The following is a 19,466-nucleotide window of genomic DNA, read 5'->3' as shown; positions in this document are numbered from 1 at the left end:
CCCCAGTGTAGAAACTGTTCCAAATCTATGCCAGCATTCTTCATGTTTATGGAGTATTTTTTTTTTAACCTAGAGCAAATGTTTCATAAATTTACCCCGTGATAACTCAGTGCATATTTGATGTATTCTAAGCTGTGTTGTAGAAATGTGTATTTACCTATTAAGTGTTGTCATTTCTAGAATTGTGACTGTAGGAACTGCTATGACATTTCTCTTTAAAAAAAGAAAAGTGAAACAGCAGCAGCTGAGGTGTATTTCTAACATGCAATTACTTTCTGAAGTCTGAGGGGAACTTGTTACTTGTCTCCAACAGTCAGCAACACACGCTTCATAGCAGCTGTCATTGAACGACATGCTCATAGCCCAGAGCGCCGACGCCGTTACTGGGGCAGATCAGGAACAGAGAGCGACCATGGTAAGATCTTGGGTAGCTTCTGTGAGTGCATGATGCTGTTCTACTTCACCATTGCAGAGACTGAAAAAGGATTTTGATCCAAAGATGAATCAGAGGCACAGGGTTGCCTAGATCAATGGTTCCCAACCCTGTCCTGGAGAATCACCAGCCAGTCAGGTTTTCAGGATATCCCTAATGAATATGCATAACCTAAAGCCTAAGTTGGGGAGGGTTCAGTTAGTTAAATAGCAGCCTATTGGATAACTCAAATTCTTAAAACCAGCTATTAAATATTTAATTCAAACAAGTATTATTCTGATACTTATTAATAAATTAAGTATTGGTAAATTGTAAAAGTATTGTAATGAAATGAACTTTGGGAGATAAGATAAAAATTGAATTGATTCAGATAATACTTGTTTGTATTAAATATTTAATAGCTGGTTTTAAGAATTTGAGTAATGAATATGCATGAGACAGATTTGCATATAATGGAAGTGACAGGTATGAAGATCTCTCTCATGCATATTCATTAGGGATATCCTGAAAACCCGACTGGCTGGTGGTCCCCCAGGGTATGCCTAGATGGCCCCTAAGGTCTATTCTCTGGAGCAGTTTTGATGCAGGGTGGTCATTTGACTTCAGACTCAGGTAACCTTTCCCCTATATTGCAATGGCAGGGGCAGGTTTCTCATGGGTCCTCTGCTTTGGCAGAGAGTCCCAGTGGGCTGCTAGGAGTTTTTTCACCTGATTTTATTTTTGCCAGGCTTATTTTCAAGCGGCCAGGGGTCCTGCATCTGCCCCGGGGGAGGGGATTCTTTCCGCGACCACTGCGGTTCTGCCCCTCCCCAGTGCCTTTAGCGTCCCCCCTCGTCCAAGCACCCGCGGATAGCCTGGGATGACAAAGTGGTTTCTGAGGAGCAGTTTTCCGTGGATGAGGACCTGGGCCCTTGGGGTGACCTCCAGGATACTCTCGGGGGGACAGATGCTGGCAGTGGGGCCTCTGTGGTTCCATCTTGCAGTGAGGATGTGTCCATGGTGTGCATTTTTCAGTGGGACGAGCTCACGGATCTGATTCAGCAAGTCTCCTCAGTATCTCGGTATTGTGCTTTGAGGAGGCGCCACAGGAGACCCTGCGAGTGGTGGACCCTCTTAGGGGGATCCACTCTACATCCCGCTCCTTTCCCATGCATCAGGATATTCGGGATATTGTCCTGGTGCAGTGGCAAATGCCGGAGGTGCCTTTTCGGTTTGCACGGTCCATAGCTCGTCTATATCCCATCCCGGAAGGGGATCAGGATACCTTGAAGTCGCCAGTGGTGGAAGCGGTGGTTTCAGATATTGCTAAGAGGCATACTGTGCCCATAGAGGGTGGTTCTGCCTTACGAGACTCTGAGGAGCGTAAGTTGGAGACCTTCCTTAAGCAGAATTTTGATGTCTCTGACTTGGGGGTCCAGGCGCCCATTTGTGGTGGTCTGGTAGCGCGGGCCGTGTTTCAGTGGGCCGAGCAGGTCCTTGATCGTGAGTCTGATGACTGGTCCTTGGTGGATCAGAAGGTGGCAAAGATTGAGATGGCTGCCACTTATCTTTTGGATGCCCTCTATGACTTGTTACGGACGTCCGCCAAATCTATGTCTTTCGGTGTTGCCGCACGTTGTACCTTGTGGCTTCGTGCTTGGGCAGTGGATGCAGTGTCCAAGACTAAACTTACAAAATTTCCCTTTCAGGGTTCCTTTTTGTTTGGAAAGGATTTGGACAAGTTGGTTCAGACTCTGATGGACTCTAAAGTGTCCCGCTTTCCTGAAGACCGTGCCCATCAAGCTGCTCGGGGTGACACTGCTTGGGGTCGTCTGTGTGATTTATGCAGATACCGCCCTGGTCAAGGGGCTGCTTCCTTCCCGACCCCTAGTTCTTCCCGGGGTCGTTTCTTTCAGCGCATGCAGTCCTTTTGTGGGGCCCGTCGAGGAGTTGGGAATCCCTCCGCTGGTTCCCCCATTACCTTTCCTGACTGTTGACTCCTTGTAGGCGCCCCCCGCTGGTTCCAATTGGCGCCCGTCTGCGTGAGTTCTATCCAAAGTGGGCAGCGATCACGTCCGGCCATTGGGTCCTGGAGGTGATTCGGGACGGTTATATTCTAGAGTTCGCCCACTCCTTGCCAAATTGTTTTCTAGCTTCTCCATGTCATGTGGCATGGAAGATATAATTACCGTATATATATCATGTTTTCATTATAATAAACGGAAAATTATTCCTTTCAAGAAATTTTTATCATCAATCTTTAACATATTATAATCTTCTAAAAAATCTCATTAAACAATGAGTGTACTATGGGGGATGAGATGTCATAAATTTTAAGAACTCAGATCAAAGGACCTCCTATGATCTAGATACTATTTCAGGTCCGCATCCTGTGCTCTCTTTTTAATCATACATGCTCACTTCTCCCTCCTTCCCTTTAAATTCAAATGTGTGTGCTACTATTTATATGAAATAGAAAACGTACTGTGTATTCATTTACCAGAAAAACCCACTCACACCCAAGCATCAAACAAATAACAGAAAAAAATAAATAAATATAGAAAAACGGGCCTCATCCACAAGTAGCCGGGACTAAACAATGCCCTAAGCCACTCGTATCATCACTGTCCAAAAAATACTCCGTACATATATATTATTACAATCAATCTTTCATTTCATAAACTACTTTTGAGGAGTGCCACTTCTACTTTCTTGTCTTGTGAAAGTGTTTGGGGAGAGCAATGCTAAGCAAACTTTACTGAACTTTTCCCCTGAAATAGCCCTGATAGGGCAAAACAGAAGTGCTTTCTGTCGGGAACAAGTACTGGGGAATGAGTATAAGTATTTTGATACATTGGATGAAAAGATTACCTGTGTTGAGAGAAGCGTTCCCCGAGATAAGTTTTGTCAAAACCTTCACACGCTTTATATGCTTTGATATGAATTTGAAATCATATTTTCACTCCTAGCTGTAGCCATTTCAACTTGTTTTATACAGAATTAACCTTTTATTCACGTTAAATTGATACACTTGACAGAAAATGAACTTTTGAAAAGTAGTTTATGAAATGAAAGATTGATTGTAATAATATACATATACAGAGTTTTTGGGACCAGTGATGATACGAGTGGCTTAGGGCACTGTTTAGTCCCGGCTACTCGTGGATGGCCGTTTTTCTATAATAATTATTTTTTTTTTTTTCTGTCTGTTATTTGTTTAATGCTTGTGTGTGAGTGGGTTTTTCTGGTAAACGAATACACAGTATGTTTTCTCTTGAGTTTTCATATATATATATATATATACACACATGACTGTATCTCCCTCTTTTTTTATTAGTTGTGCTACTATCTAAATATTAATGTTTATATCTATAAATCTTCCTGATGGTGAAAACCCTTAAACTAAACCCTTGGATGTTATAGAAAATGTAGGTTTCTTGTATAAGATATTACTATGCTGAAAGCAAAAAAGGCAACACTTACCTTAAAATGGAATTAACCACAATCAGCGCTGAGACTGCCACGCAGACTCCTGATGCCTTCTCTGCGTTTGTGGGTGTTTCAATCTGAAAAGATCGTCGGGGGATTTTTTGGCTGCCTTTATATTCAAACCATCAGATGAATAACGACAGATAATCTTCTTTACACACCACCTCTCCGAACAACATAAAAAAGAAACCTGAAAAAAAATTTTGGGAATAAGCATATGAAATAAAACAAAAAAGCAAAACAAATCCAATAAACTCCCTATAATTGTGTTAGTACCATTAAAACTCATCATTAGGCTAAAATGCAGATATCTCACAAAAATAGTGGACCATGCTATAACAAAACATATTTAAAACTTCTGTTTCTTAACTTCTTTATTTGTTTATTTTTACTGGACTAGACCCCACATGTATTTATAGAAATACCTAAAACAATCAGTTTAAATTGTTAATCTTGCAAACCCTATATAAAGAGAAGTTCATCCTTAAGACCTACCTCTTGGTTATAAACTACAAAATCACTAGCGACACAGGCTCTGCATGAGTTTATGGTCTGTAAAGTAGAAACGCTAGCCTTTATCAGGCATACCGCCATTAACAAAACCATGACGTCAGCCCTCAGCTACCAATCAAACAAAAAACTAAATGTATTCACTGCTTGGTCTTGGAGGATAGGATGTACAATGTCTGCATCTATGAGACAAACATGTTTTTTTTCTTTTGCATAGAGCATTTTGGACCCCAGTTAGATTACAGAAGTTGAATAGTTCAAAGTCTAATAGATGCTGGCATTGTAATCTTGAAATAGGGACTTTAGATCATCTTTTGTTTTATTGTCCCTATATTTTAGCCTTTTGGAATTCCATCTGGGATCAAGTAAATTGTTTACTGGAAAATCATGTAGCACTATCTTATGATACTGTTTTATTTGGAACAGCTATGAGAAAAAAGAGTAAGATATTATCATTTAATAACAAATTTTTATTAATCATGACTGGAGTCGCTATTCAACATATCACCATCAATTGGAAGGATTGCAGTAAACTTAATTTCACATTTTGGTGGAACTCATTATGTCATATGTTCAAAATGGAAAGAGAGGGTAAAATGAATTAAGAAGAATAGTGTTGAGAGGGAGGGTGGGTTATGGGTTTATATATATATACAATTGTTATTGTCTTGATGGATTTATCAAGTGTTGTTTTTGAGCCTATGTATGATTTTTTTTGTACACTTGTTGAATGATTAAAAAGGAATAAAGAATTTAAAAAAAAAAAACCAAAATGGAAAGATCAATAGCTTTACAAAATGGAAATTATAAGACCTTTTCTAAAATATGGGGGCCATTGACATCTTTTTGTGATGATTAAACACCAGTTATTTTATTTAAATATACACCATGAATAATAGGGAGGGGGAAGGGTTCTTATTTTACTGTGTATACTATTAATAATAATGGGAAGGGGGGTGGGTTATGGGTTTATATATATACAATTGTTCCTTTTCTTGATAGACTTACAAGTGATGTTTTCAAGAATATGTATGATATTAAATTGTACATTTGTTGAATGATTAAAAATGAATAAAGATTTACTGCTAGGGCGCAAAAATCAGCCATGTTTAAAAAGAGAACTTAACTAACTTTATGTGTAGAAATATAGGGGACAGGATTCAAAGTGAAGCTTCACAATGTCTTCAAACACAAAAACTTGTTGCTGTAAAGATAGCAACAGTTATAAACTAATGGCAGCACACTCAAACTAGCTAAACACCTCACTTGACAAACATAGCACTCAAACTGCACATTACTGCAAACGAAAAAGAAAAAGTCCTAAAATTGTGTGGAAAGCTTGCTTCCTATATAGAAACATAGAAACATAGAAACATAGAAAGTGACGGCAGATAAGGGCCAAGGCCCATCAAGTCTGCCCACACCAATGACCCTCCCTACCTCCCTTTGCGAAGAGATCCCACCTTTCGATCCCATTTAGCTTTAAAATCAGGCACACTGCTGGCCTCAATCACCTGCATCGGAAGACCATTCCATCGATCCACCACCCTCTCGGTGAAGAAGTATTTCCTGGTGTCGCCATGCAATGTCCCTCCCCTGATTTTCCATGGATGCCCTCGTGTTGACGTGGGTTCCTTGAAGAAGAAGATATCCTCCCCCACCTCGATACGGCGCGTGAGGTACTTGAATGTCTCGATCATGTCCCCCCTCTCCCTGCGTTCCTCTAGGGAGTAGAGCTGCAATTTATTCAGCCGTTCCTCATACGGGAGATCCCTGAGCCCCGTGACCATCCGTGTAGCCATTCGCTGGACCGATTCAAGTCTCAGCACATCTTTGCGGTAATGTGGTCTCCAGAATTGTACACAGTATTCCAGATGGGGTCTCACCATGGACCTATATAATGGCATTATGACTTCGGGCTTACGGCTAACGAAACTCCTTCGTATGCAACCCATGATTTGTCTGGCTTTAGATGAAGCTTTCTCCACCTGAGTTGCAGTCTTCATGTCCTCACTGATGATTACCCCTAAGTCTCGTTCCGCTACAGTTCTCTCTAGGATCTCACCATTAAGAGTGTAAGTCTTACATGGATTTTTGTTGCCAAGGTGCATGACCTTGCATTTTTTGGCATTGAAGTTTAGTTGCCAGGTCCTGGACCAATTCTCCAGTAGGAGGAGGTCGTGTGCCATACTATCGGTCTTGGATTTGTTGTCAGGTCCTGTTGTGTTCTTGTCCACTATATTGCATAATTTGGCATCATCGGCGAATAACGTTAATTTACCCTGAAGCCCCTCAGCCAAGTCCCTTATGAAGATGTTGAACAAGATTGGGCCCAAGACCGAGCCCTGCGGCACTCCACTTATCACCTCTGTCGTTTCGGAGGGGGAGCCATTCACCACCACCCTCTGAAGTCTACCCCCCAGCCAGTCCCCCACCCATGTAGTCAAGGTATCTCCCAAACCTATAGAGCTCATCTTGCTCAACAACCTGCGGTGTGGTACGCTATCGAATGCTTTGCTGAAATCTAAGTACACGACGTCCAGGGACTCCCCAATATCCAGCTTCCTCGTCACCCAGTCAAAGAAGCTGATCAGGTTGGATTGACAGGACCTCCCCTTTGTAAACCCATGTTGACGGGGATCTCGCAGATTCCCCTCGTTAAGGACCGTATCCAATTGGTGCTTGATTAGAGTTTCCATTAGTTTGCTTACTATTGATGTGAGACTCACTGGTCTGTAGTTCGTAGCTTCCGTCCTGCTTCCTTTTTTGTGGAGTGGAATGACATTAGCCGTTTTCCAGTCTAGCGGGACTTTTCCTTTGCCGAGGGAGAGATTGAAGAGTGTTGATAGTGGTTTCGCCAAGGTGTCTCTTAACTCCCTGAGTACTCTGGGGTGTATGTTGTCTGGCCCCATAGCTTTGTGAACCTTGAGTTTGGATAGTTCACTGTAAACACTACTGGGCGTAAACTCGAAGCTGCAAAACGGGTCTATCGAGCTATCCCCTGTTGGTAGCTGAGGGCCGGATCCCTGCGTCTCACGGGTGAAAACTGAGCAAAAGTATTCATTTAACAGTTTAGCCTTCTCGGAGTCTGATTCTACATAGTTCCCGTCCGGTTTCCTAAGGCGTACTATCCCTCCTGTGTTCCTGTTTCTATCACTAATATACCTAAAGAATGCTTTATCGCCCTTTTTGATATTCTTTGCTATATTCTCCTCCGCCTGCAATTTGGCCTCTCTGACTGCTGTTTTGACGGTTCTTGACTTGGCCAGATAGTCTTCCCTGGAGCCCTGCTTCCCTGAATGTTTAAAGGAGATGAATGCTCTTTTCTTCTCTTTTATGAGGTTGGAGACCTCCGTAGAGAACCACTGTGGTTTGTTTTTTCTTCGTCGTTTACTTACAGATTTAATAAATCGGTTTGTTGCTTCGTGTATGGTAGCTTTCAGTGTTGACCACAATTCCTCTACATTATCAGTCTCTGCTTGGTTTTGCAGCGACTGATGGATGAATTCCCCCATGTCCTCGAAGTTGGTGTCCTTGAAGCTGAGGACCTTAGTTAATGTGTTGGATTTGGTGAAACCTTTTCTGAGGTTAAACCATACCATGTTGTGGTCACTGGATGACAGCGTGTCTCCCACAGAGACATCTGTGACACTTTCTCCGTTGGTAAGTATTAGGTCTAGAATCGCTTGATCCCTAGTTGGCTCCAAAACCATTTGCTTGAGTCTTGCTCCCTTTATAGAGTTTAATAGCCTTCTGCTGCTGCCGGTCGCAGAGGAAAGTGTGTTCCAATTCACGTCAGGCATATTGAAGTCACCCATCAATACTGTGTCCCCACGCAAGGTGATATTCTCTATGTCCTCGGTTAATTCCATATCAAGGTCTTCCTGTTGCCTTGGAGGTCTGTATACTATGCCAAGGTACAGGCATTTGTCCTTTCCCCTGGCCAAATTTACCCAAAGGGATTCCCCTGTGTACCTAATATCTGTGATTCTGGTAACTTTGATGTCATCTTTGGCATATAGTGCTACCCCTCCTCCCATTTTGCCCTCCCTGTCTCGGCGGAACAAATTGTAACCCGGTATGACCATGTCCCACCTGTGAGAGTCTGTAAGCCAGGTTTCGGATATCGCCACCACATCTAGGTCGGCGCCCCTCATTTCCGTCTCCAATTCCAGAATCTTGTTGCCCAAACTGTGGGCATTGACGTACATAGCCTTCCAAATCCTAGGTTTGTTATGGCTATCTAGTGATATTCCCGATTGAGCTCCATCGGCTCCTTTGGTATTGTTTGCAATGTGTGTATTCTCCTTAGACCCTGAAACACAGTGTGAACTTACTCCGGACTCGGAAATGTCAGTATCCCCCCCGAACACGGAAATGTGAGCACCCCCCCCAGATCCATGATTGCTATGTGTATATACCTCAGATCCTGAATGGTATTTGCAGCTTACTTCATTAGATAGGTTATTAGTGCCCGTACCCTCCCCCAACTTACCTAGTTTAAAGCCCTATGGAGTAGGCGGGCTAATCGGTGTCCAAAGACGTTCTTCCCTCTGCTGGACAGGTGCAACCCATCTGGTCCCTGTAGTCCTTGTAGTGCCTCTCCGTGGTTCAGGAACCCGAAGTTCATCTCCTTGCACCATCCTTGCAGCCAGTCGTTTGCCTTCTGGATCCGATTCTCTCTGGCTCTTCCCTTGCCCCTTACTGGAAGGATCGAGGAGAACACAACCTGTGCATCCAACCTCCTCAGCTTCTCACCCAGGGCACCAAAGTCCTCAGGTATCCTCTCCGGGGTGCTCCTGGCGGTATCGTTGGTTCCGACATGGATAAGAAGCATGGGGAAGTGGTCCTGGGGCTTGAGGAGACTGTCCAAGCAGGCGGTTACATCCCGGATCCTGGCTCCTGGCAAACAGCAAACCTCTCTCGATTGAATATCTGGTCTGCAGATTGGGCCCTCCGTGCCCCTCAGCATTGAATCCCCAATTACCACCACTCTACGCTTCTTAGGGGAGGACCGTACTGATGTCTCTGGGACCGGAACCTCCTGCTGGATATCTTCCTGTTCCTCATTGTCAGGTCTTCTGACCCATAAATTGTCCAAGCCAAACCAGAATTTTTTATTCATTTGTTTATATATCTTATACTTGCAGTGCATTAAGAGGATTCAACCAAAAACCATCACTTAGACTCCACACCTAAATAAAATCAACTTTAAATTTTAAAGAGCACTGTGTTCCTTTATTGAAAAAATATGACTTTATGGATGGACTCCACTCAGCAACATTATCTAAAGATACATAAAACCCAAAAAGGAGCTCATACATCAAATTCTCTATTCAGACCTGATGGAGTCAGACTGTTTAAGTAGAAAATCCAATGGCGCTCTTTTCTTAATAAAATTGCATTAATGTCACCTCCTCTTGGTGAAGATCTTATTATTTCTACTACTGCAAACCTCAAATCTGAAAACAGATGATGTGCTGCAATACAATGTGCTACTAGAGGGGCATCAATGTTTTTCTGTCGTAAGCTGGATCGATGTTCGATTAACCTAGCTTTTAATATTTTCGATGTTTTACCCACATATACGAGTCCGCAAGGACACCATATAACATAAATTACTTGCGCTGTCATGCAGGTTAAATGATGTTTTAACACAATCTTGCGGAATTTAATTCAATTACCTGTCCAGAAAAGGAACACTCGCACAGACTACAGTGCCCACAAGGAAAATGTCCAATCTGTACAACTTCTCTATCTAAGCATTTTCCAACAGCGTTCATGTTTATTAGTTGTTACTCCTGTTGGGAGTATTGTTCCTGTTTTATGGTTAGATTTTCTTTGTTCTGTTGGCTATTCGGCAGACTGGGACAGCTATTATGTGCCATACGAAAGTTTGGTCTCAGTCTCCACCTGCTGGTCATAATGAGCTATTACCCATCAGTAAACTGTACTGGTCTACAGGCTAACAGAAAGAAAATTAGCAGGTAAGAACCTAATTTCTACTTACCCTGCCTTCTATCAAACTATTGCCCCGCAGAAAGGATATAGTTTATTTAGGACTTAATATATTGCCTTTAGTGTTGCTACAGCAAAGCGATTTATAGTTATATCCGTTTAAAACAGACTGATATGATATCCAAGTAACAGAAGCAACACCTTCCACACTTCACTGCCCTAATTTTAATAGAAGCCATGACACAAAAAGGCTTGAAGCAGTCCAGAGGGCGATGAAAATGATAGGAGGTTTGTGCCAAAAGATGTATGAGGAGAGACTGGAAGTTCTGAATATGTATACCATAGAGGAAAGGAGGGATGGGAGATATGATTCAGACGTTCAAATACTTGAAAGGTATTAACATAGAGCAAAATCTTTTCCAGAGAAAGGAAAATGGTAAAACCAGAGGACATAATTTGAGGTTGAGGGGTGGTAGACTTAAGAGCAATGTAAGGAAATTCTTCTTTACGGAGAGGGTGGTGGATGCCTGGAATGCGGTCCCGAGAGAGGTGGTAGAGATTAAAACGGTGACGGAGTTAAAAAAAAGCATGGGATGAACACAGAGGATCTAGAATCAGAAAATAATAGTAAATATTGAAGAACTAAGGCCAGTACTGCTTAGACTTGCATGGTCTGTGTCTGTATATTGCCGTTTGGGGGAGGATGGGCTGGGGAGGGCTTCAATGGCTGGGAGGGTGTAGATGGACTGGAGTGAGCTTTGACGGAGATTCCAGTAGTTGGAACCTAAGAACAGTACCAGGCAGAGCTTTGGATTCTTGCCCAGAAATAGCTAAGAAGAAGAAAAGAAAAAAAAACCAACAAATTTTTAGATTGAATCAGGTTGGGCAGACTATATGGACCATTCGGGTCTTTATCTGCCGTCATCTACTATGTTACAAGTCCACTGATGAAGCCAACTTAAAATGGGAAAGAATTAGCTATTTTTTTATCAGAACCCAGAACTTGTCTTGCTCTGAAATAAATGCTCCATTTCAAACATGTAAAAACCAGCTCCCTAGTTAGTTAACCCATAGGTACTTAGTTGATTACCTGTTGACCATTTGTCACATCAAAAGAGAACTTTCTTATCTTTAAGCTTTTCAGCCTATAGCTCGCACGCTACTAGCAGTATTTCTAGCACTAAATAGCAATTTCTAATAATAAGGATCAGAACAGTAATATTGCAGATATTTCTTAAGAGAAATGTTGCAGGAGAGTAGAGGTACCTGTGATATTACTGTTCTGATCCTTAGCATAAGAAATTGCTATTTACTTCCAGAAATATCACTGTCATATTAAGTGTTACCCTTGATGGAAGCCAGAGAATGAAACATGACCATGGCGCAGTAATTAGAGCAAAAAATCCAAAGAAGGAACAACCAAAAAGTACATTAAATACCTTTTTAGACTTAAGTGGTGCTCAGAATCCAAGATGGAATGAAAAAACTCGATGTGGGGTACAAACCCCTAAAGAGCTTCTTACAGAATCTATCATTGCACCATTTTGGAGTAAAAGGTAATTAAATGTGCTTGTTGAAAAACGCTCATAAATAGTTTAATGTCCATATAGTGAAAATAATGTCCAGTAATAATGTCCAATAATAATGTCACTATATGGACATTAAACTATTTATGAGCGTTTTTCAACAAGCACATTTAATTACCTTTTACTCCAAAATGGTGCAATGATAGATTCTGTAAGAAGCTCTTTAGGGGTTTGTACCCCACATCGAGTTTTTTCATTCCATCTTGGATTCTGAGCGCCACTTAAGTCTAAAAAGGTATTTAATGTACTTTTTGGTTGTTCCTTCTTTGGGTTTTTTTGCATTTGACGCAATTTTGGGAACACATTCTTTTGTGAATATTACCCAGTTGTTTGTATTGGGCAGTAATTAGAGCTACAGTCTCAGCACCCTGAGGTTGTGGGTTCAAACCCTGTGTTGCTCCCTGTGACTCTGGGCAAGTCACTTAATCCCCCTTTGCCCCAGGTACATTAGACAGATTGTGAACTCACCAGGACAAATAGGGGAAATGCTTGAAGTACTTGTATGTAAACCGCTTTGAGTGTGGTTGTAATACTACAAAAAGGTGGTACACAAGTCCCAATCCCTTTTCCTTTTTCAGCATATACTGTATGTTTACTCTGGAAATACTGGAGTTTGTTTTCTGTGGATTTCTGTTATTACCAAGCCTCTATGAACTGTTAAGTTCTTACTGTTCATTAAATTTATAAACTTAATTTTCACCTTTCTCTCCTCTTGCAAGTTTTTCTGTTGCACATTATAATGATTTAATCGTAAAACATTCAGTTGAAAAGGATGAATGTAACTGTTTCCACATATGAAATATTGGACAGTGTAGAGATGTTGATGAATGCTCCCAAGGCCCAACCAGCTTATTGCTTGAAACTGTTCTTAGGGTGTACTTTTGTTTTCACATACCTCCTACACTGAATGGTTTATCAGTATATATCTCAATATCTATTATTGTGCTGTTATTATTTTCCTCCAGGCTACAGTACCATGAGTCCTCAGGAAGATAGTGAAAACCCGCCCTGTAATAATGACCCTCTTTCAGCTGGGGTCGATGTGGGGAACCATGATGAGGACTTAGACCTGGACACTCCTCCACAAACAGCTGCTCTGCTGAGTCACAAGTTTCACCACTATATGTTACATCACCCCGCACTACATCACTGTCATCATCTACAGGCTGCAGTCACAGTACATACTGTAGATGCAGAATGCTAAGGACCTTTTTAAGAAGCGCAGGGGAAAAATGGATTGAGAGACACGTAGCTATTAGCTGACTATTCAGTTGTGCTTCTGTTTCTGCCAGCAGTGGTTTTGCCAAGACATTTTTTTTTTTTGTTTGGGGGAAGGGTGGGGACTCTTCCGAGCAATCTCATTGCAAGGATTCTACATTTGCAAATCTATGATTGACTCCTATGGAGAGAAGAAAAACAGTATGTACTGGCCCTGCACAGAGAATAAGATGGAGCAGAAGGCATGTTAAATTTTCAAACATAATGAAATCTTGGGAGCACTCAAGCTGAGCCAAGAGAAGAAAAAGCATTTGCTTTTTTAGCTGGAAAAATATCAATGAGTGCAAAATAGCTGAAGAATGTGGTAATCATATGGATTAATTTTTGTTGGGAGTTGGGTATTTTATTAGTATTGCTGTTTTGGGGACCTACTATAAGAACTAAACCATGCATCTCAAATTTTTAAGTAAATGATTATTTTTCTACTATTTATTAAAGTTATGGACATCAAAAAACTAAAATAATAATAATAAAATGGCTATCAGGAAGTAAAAACATTGTTGGTGTTGTGGTCTACCAACAACAAAACCAGTCTCTTCTTAAGTAATAATGTATGTTCACTGTCCACCCTACTTCACAATGTCTGGGAAGAAGAAACCTTTCTCTTGACTTGTTTATATCAACACATATGACACAATCCCTTCCAGATCATTTTCAAATTACTACATGATGTTTTAGAATGGGTTTCCCACATTTCCTGCCTTCTGGATTTCGGACATTCTAGCCAGATCAGGAGAAAGCAAAATAATAAGACTGTGCCAAAATGATGTCTTGCTAAGAGAGAAGCTGCTGTCAGGAGAGTTTAGATATAGCATTTCACCAGCTCAAACATGCAAGCCCATATCACTACTTCAGAATTTTTATTTCTGTTCTGTTTGTAAACCTTATGTATTAGAACCACATTTTTTGAATTAAAATATTATGAAGACATTGGTTTGCACTGTGCAGAGAACAGTCGTCCATTTATATGCAGGGTTTTATTCTCTAAAGCTCATTGAATATTGTTCTAACAATAGGTACTTAATACTGTATTATGTAAATTCTGTTTTTATACAGTATGCAAATTATACAAATTTGTGGTATCAGAATTTCCTTTTATACTGTGTATAAAGCTGCAATCTCTAGTGAAATAAACTGTATAGAAGTATGCTGGGTAAATCATTTTTGCCTTCAGAGGGCTGACAGATTCATTGTTCCACAAATAGAATTTTATTGATACCTCATTCTACAAATTAGCCTTCATTACCAGTTCAGAGAGATGAATTACTATTGTAGAAATAGGATACAAATGGATATGGAAGATTTGTAATCAATCTAAAATAGTTATTTTTATGTGGGGAAGCTTATCTGGCACATACATGGCAGCAAGTGAAAGCCATTAAGATGATGTTTTAATCTCCTATTGAACTGTTAAAAAAAGCTAATTCCTTAGCCCAGTATGTGAAATAGCATTATAAATGTTCTCTCTGGACATGATAGTATTTCTAGACACTGTTAAATGTTGCTAGGTACCATGTATTTGTGTGTTGTTCGTGTAACCTGTTCTATGTTGAGCCTTCCAGTTTAAAGCAATATGGTAAAGAACAGAGGTGTGTCTTGTACCACGGAGCAGTAGTCTATACCTTACAATGAAGATAAACAGTAGAAGATAGTAGGGATGTGCAAATGAAAACAAGCAGGATTCATGGGGTTTTTTTGCATTAAAAAGAAGACACCATTCAGAAGGAGAGTCATAGTCATGAATAGGGTATACTTTTTTCGAAAGACTCTGAGCTCTTTCCAAAACAGCACACACTGATTAAATTCCAGTGAAGAGCAGACATTCCCAGGAAATAACACAAAATAAAACTTTTCTAGCTGCACATCCCAACACCCCTAGAAGATAGCACAAATTAGTATTATACATGTTACATGAAAACATCCATACCACTGAAAAATTTGACTAACCTGCTGATTTTAACATACAAATATACTACGCAGCAGCCTGTTTTGAAATGCAAAAAAACTGGAAAATAAACTTTCTATGAACTTTTAATTCTTTACCTCCAAGGGGGCAATAGAGCAAATACTTTGCAGAATGTAATAATGGCATAACAGACTTTCAGGTCACTTTGACTTATTAAAAGAACACTTGACTTTACCTGGTATGTACAGTACATATTAATGGAGAATGTTAATGATGTGCAAATGTGCCCTGAAGAGTTATGCACTTTAGTCCATTGGCTCCTTTGGTAGTTATCTGTGAGAATGTAGTTATGTCAATACAGACTAGAGCAGTGTTCTTCAACCGCCAGTCCGCAGACCGGTGCTGGTCCACAGAAGATTCCTGATGGTCCTTGCAGGGCCGGTGAGATTGACGTGCTGAAATTTCATGACGGCCCTTGCAGGGCTGGTGAGATCAGGGGGGCCCAATTCAGTACTTGCCTGCAGCAGCGCAACGATTCACTTCGGCAGCCTTGGGGCTTTTGCTGAGTCACGGCCCACCTCTGATGATGCATCTTCCTCTTTCCTCAGGCGGCACGACCCATCAAAGGACCCAAGGCTGCCTAAGTGATTCGCTGCGCTGCAGCAGGCAAGTACTGAGAGCTACTGGGAGGGGAGCAGAAGGAAGGGGATGAAGCCATTGTTGGAGGCTGGGAAGCTGCTAGACAAGGGAAAATAAAGGGAGAGCTGCTACTTGACCTGGAGGGAGAGAGGGAAAAGGAGAGATGCTGCTGGGAGGGGAGAAGGGAAGAGAATTACTACTGGACAGGGGAGGAGGAAAAAAGGAAGGAAACAGCTGGCAAGGCGATTAGAGGAGGGGAAGGGGTCAGGGTGTAATGGAGAGATCAGATGAGGGAAATGGGAGAGACGGAGGAATGAGAAAGTAGAGAGATTGATGCTGGGAAGAGGGTAAGAAGAGAGGGACAAAGATGCTAGATCTGGTATAGGAGTGATAGAAATGAAGAGAGCAGAATGAATCATGTAAAAAGGAGAGAGGGGCGCAGGCTGGATGGAAAGGGAAAAGGTGAGAGGGGCATAGAAAGAAGGCAGAAACCATATGGAAGGGGGAGAGGGCAGACAGTTGATGGAAGGGGCAGATGCTGGATTGAAAAGACAGAGAAGACAGACGCTGGAAGGAAGAGAGTGAAAAGAAGATGAAAGCAGAAACCAGAGACAACAAAAGGTAGAAAAAAATAATTTTATTTCTATTTTGTGATTAGAATATATCAGATTTGAAATATGCATCCTGCTAGATCTTGTGTTAGACATAACTGGGGACTGCAAAGCCCAGGCAGTGCATCTTTAGCTTTCAGCTGGCTTAGGGCTCTCTCTGACCAGGGGGCATTTGCTCTAGTTGCACTCCCCTAACACTGTTTCTATCATGTGTGACTGCGGTATTCTGTTAGCATGATATTTCTGTGTAGCATTCTGTAATAATTTGGCTTATTCAGTTTTCTTGATAGTAGAGAGGATATATGTGAAAGGGAGGGGAGACAGGGGTTTTGTTGATCCTTGCTCTGTATTATTTGTATTTATAAAATGACAATTGTACAGAATATTGTTTCTTTTTGTACTTTAATAAAATACATCTAATATAATAAAACACTAGACGCGCATGCGCACTCAGACCTGCGTGATCTGAAATCCCTGAGATGTATGTCCGTGGCTTTGCAGGAGTGCGCATGCGTGAGTCCCCAGCCTTACTGCTTCCCAGCCGCATTGCTTTCCAGCCGCCCTGCCTTGGACTCCCTACTCTCCAGATCGCAGTGTACAGACCGGTAGGGCACTGGGAGCTAGGGAGAAAGCAAGGGCTCAGTTCGTCTTCGTCGTCGTCTTCACCTCTCCCCCCCAATCCCCGTTGAGTCTCCCACCCGATTTTCTCTTCTCGCGTTCGGGCCAGCTACCTTAGTCCCTTGCCGCCACCCTCTTCCCTTCCCTTCCCGCGGTCGACAAACCTCTTGGCTCCAGCAGCGGCCGCAGCACTGTAAACACGCTGCTTCGCAGCCTCTACTGCCTTGATTTGCTCTTCCGTTTCTCTGATGACATCATCAGGGACACGGAAGAGCAAATCGGGGCAGTAGAGTCCGCGAAGCAGTGTGTTTACAGTGCTGCGGCCGCTGCTGGAGCCAAGAGGTTTGTCGACCGCGGGAAGGGAAGGGGGGGTTGGCGGCGGCGGCAAGGGATTAGGAGAGCTGGCCAGACCGCGAGAAGAAAAAATCGGGTGGGCCACGAAGAGACAGGGAGGAACTGGAGCGGAAGAGGGAAAGGGGCCTGCTATGGGGGAGGGGTGTGCTTGGAGGCACACAGCTTTGCTTGGTGGGGAGACAGAAGGGGGGCCACGGACAGACAGGGAGGAACTGGAGCTGGAGAGGGAAAGGGGCCTGCTTTGGGGAAGGGCTGTGCTTGGAGGCACACAGCTTTGCTTGGGGGGGAGACAGAAGGGGGGCCACAGAGAGACAGGGAGGAACTGGAGCGGGAGAGGGAACAGGGCCTCCTTTGGGGGAGGGGTGTGCTTGGAGGCAGACAGTTTTGCTTGGGGGGGGAGACAAAATGGGGGGCCACGGAAAGACAGTCAGGGAGGAATTGGAGGGGTAGAGGGAAAGGGGTCTGTTTTGGGGGGAGAGGTGTGCTGGGAGGCAGATCGTTTTGCTTATTGGGGGAAGACAGAAGGGGGGCCACGGAGAGACAGTTAGGGAGGAACTGGAGGGGGAGAGGGAAAGCGGGCTTTCTAGCACCCGTTAATGTAACGGGCTTAAAGACTAGTTCAATATAAAATCATAACTGAGGCTTGTGCAGATGGGATCAGATAGTTTGTGGGGACCGAGCCCGCGGAAACAGGTTTTTTATTTCAGCCTTAGTAGTTTGCCGGTCCACAAAATAATTATTTTATTTCCGCCGGTCCATAGGTGTAAAAAGGTTGACGAACACTGGACTAGAGTACTGGTTTGGTCAAATGACATAAAAGAAAACAATTATCTGACTATCTGGATAAATTTTCTGTACTCCTTCCTTTTCAACATGGTTTTCGATCCAGTAACAGTTCAGAAACTTCTCATCTCACTAATCGCACTGCATTCTTGATCCCTGTCCCCCTGACATTATGAAAGCAGCCCTATTAAACTTTAACATTGTGGAACTATCTGACTGATAATTTTAAAATTCTCAACTAATAACGGTCACATAATTACCCCAATTCCAAAAAATCATAAATGGAAAATTCTCAACTAATAACGGTCACATTATAATTACCCCAATTCCAAAAAATCATAAACAATCCTTAGCATTGGTAACCAACTATAGACCAGTAGCATCCATCCCACTCTTTGTAAAAATCATGGAAGGTCTGGTACATACCCAATTGATGGAATACCTTGATCAGTTCTCTCTTTTACATGAAACCCAATCTGGCTTCAGACCTCTGTTTAGCACCGAAATAGTGATCGTAGTGATCCTGGATTACTTACGCTCCCTATTCAGCAAGGGCCATAACGCCCTGATCATGCAATTTGACATGAGTTCAGCCTTTGACTTAGTTGATCACAAGAAATTGTTACAATGTTTAGACGCAATTGGCATCAGAGGCGAGGTTCTAAACTGGTTCCAAGGTTTCCTTATGTCCCGCACCTACCAAGTACGTTTCAATTACAACCTCTCTAATACCTGAAGAAACCCATCTGGCGTTCCACAGGGGTCACCACTATCCCCACTGCTCTTCAATGTTTACATGTCATCACTAGGCGCACAGATGGCCCAGCGAGGTATAAAATTATTCAGTTATGCAGACGACTTTACAATCATTATCCCGTTCACCACTTCTCTCTCTGAACCTACCCCCATGGCTACAGAAGTACTAAACTTGATGGAACAATGGACAACAGAATTCAGACTGAAGCTCAATCCAGAAAAAACTAAATTCTTCGTGACCTCGCCACACCCACTTGTCACCACAACACCACTATGCATCAACAAACTCAGCTACCCTATTCAACCTACAATGAAGGTTCTGGGGATAATACTGGACCAAGGCCTAACCATGAAAGACCAAGTGAGGTCCCTAGTCAGAAAGGGTTTTTTTACTTTCCGAAAGCTTAGGTCTATTAAAGCATACTTCATCATTCAGAATTCTCATACAATCCCTAATACTAAGCCATCTCGATTATTGTAACATCGCCCATCTTGCAATCTCCCAGAAGAACATGCAGAGACTGCAACTGGTGCAGAATGTGGCGGTCAGGTTGATCCTTGGGTTG

At 42.3% G+C, this 19,466-nt stretch overlaps 1 protein-coding gene across 1 annotated transcript in view; it reads left to right on the top strand.

Moving 5' to 3' along the window:
• The window catches only part of CACHD1 (cache domain containing 1), a 389,271-nt gene extending 374,891 nt beyond the window's left edge, over positions 1 to 14,380 (top strand). The window contains exons 26-27 of the mRNA XM_033916184.1: positions 314 to 415; positions 12,921 to 14,380. Coding sequence (XP_033772075.1) covers positions 314 to 415; positions 12,921 to 13,159 — 341 coding nt within the window. The 3' untranslated portion in view covers positions 13,160 to 14,380. The remainder of the gene's footprint in view (positions 1 to 313; positions 416 to 12,920) is intronic.
• Positions 14,381 to 19,466: the final 5,086 nt, after the last annotated feature.

The sequence above is a fragment of the Geotrypetes seraphini genome, chromosome 12 (genome assembly GCF_902459505.1).
Source record: "Geotrypetes seraphini chromosome 12, aGeoSer1.1, whole genome shotgun sequence".
Classification (NCBI taxonomy): domain Eukaryota; kingdom Metazoa; phylum Chordata; class Amphibia; order Gymnophiona; family Dermophiidae; genus Geotrypetes; species Geotrypetes seraphini.
The sequence above is the reverse complement of the archived record's forward strand: the minus strand, read 5'-3'. Positions and strand labels throughout refer to the sequence as shown.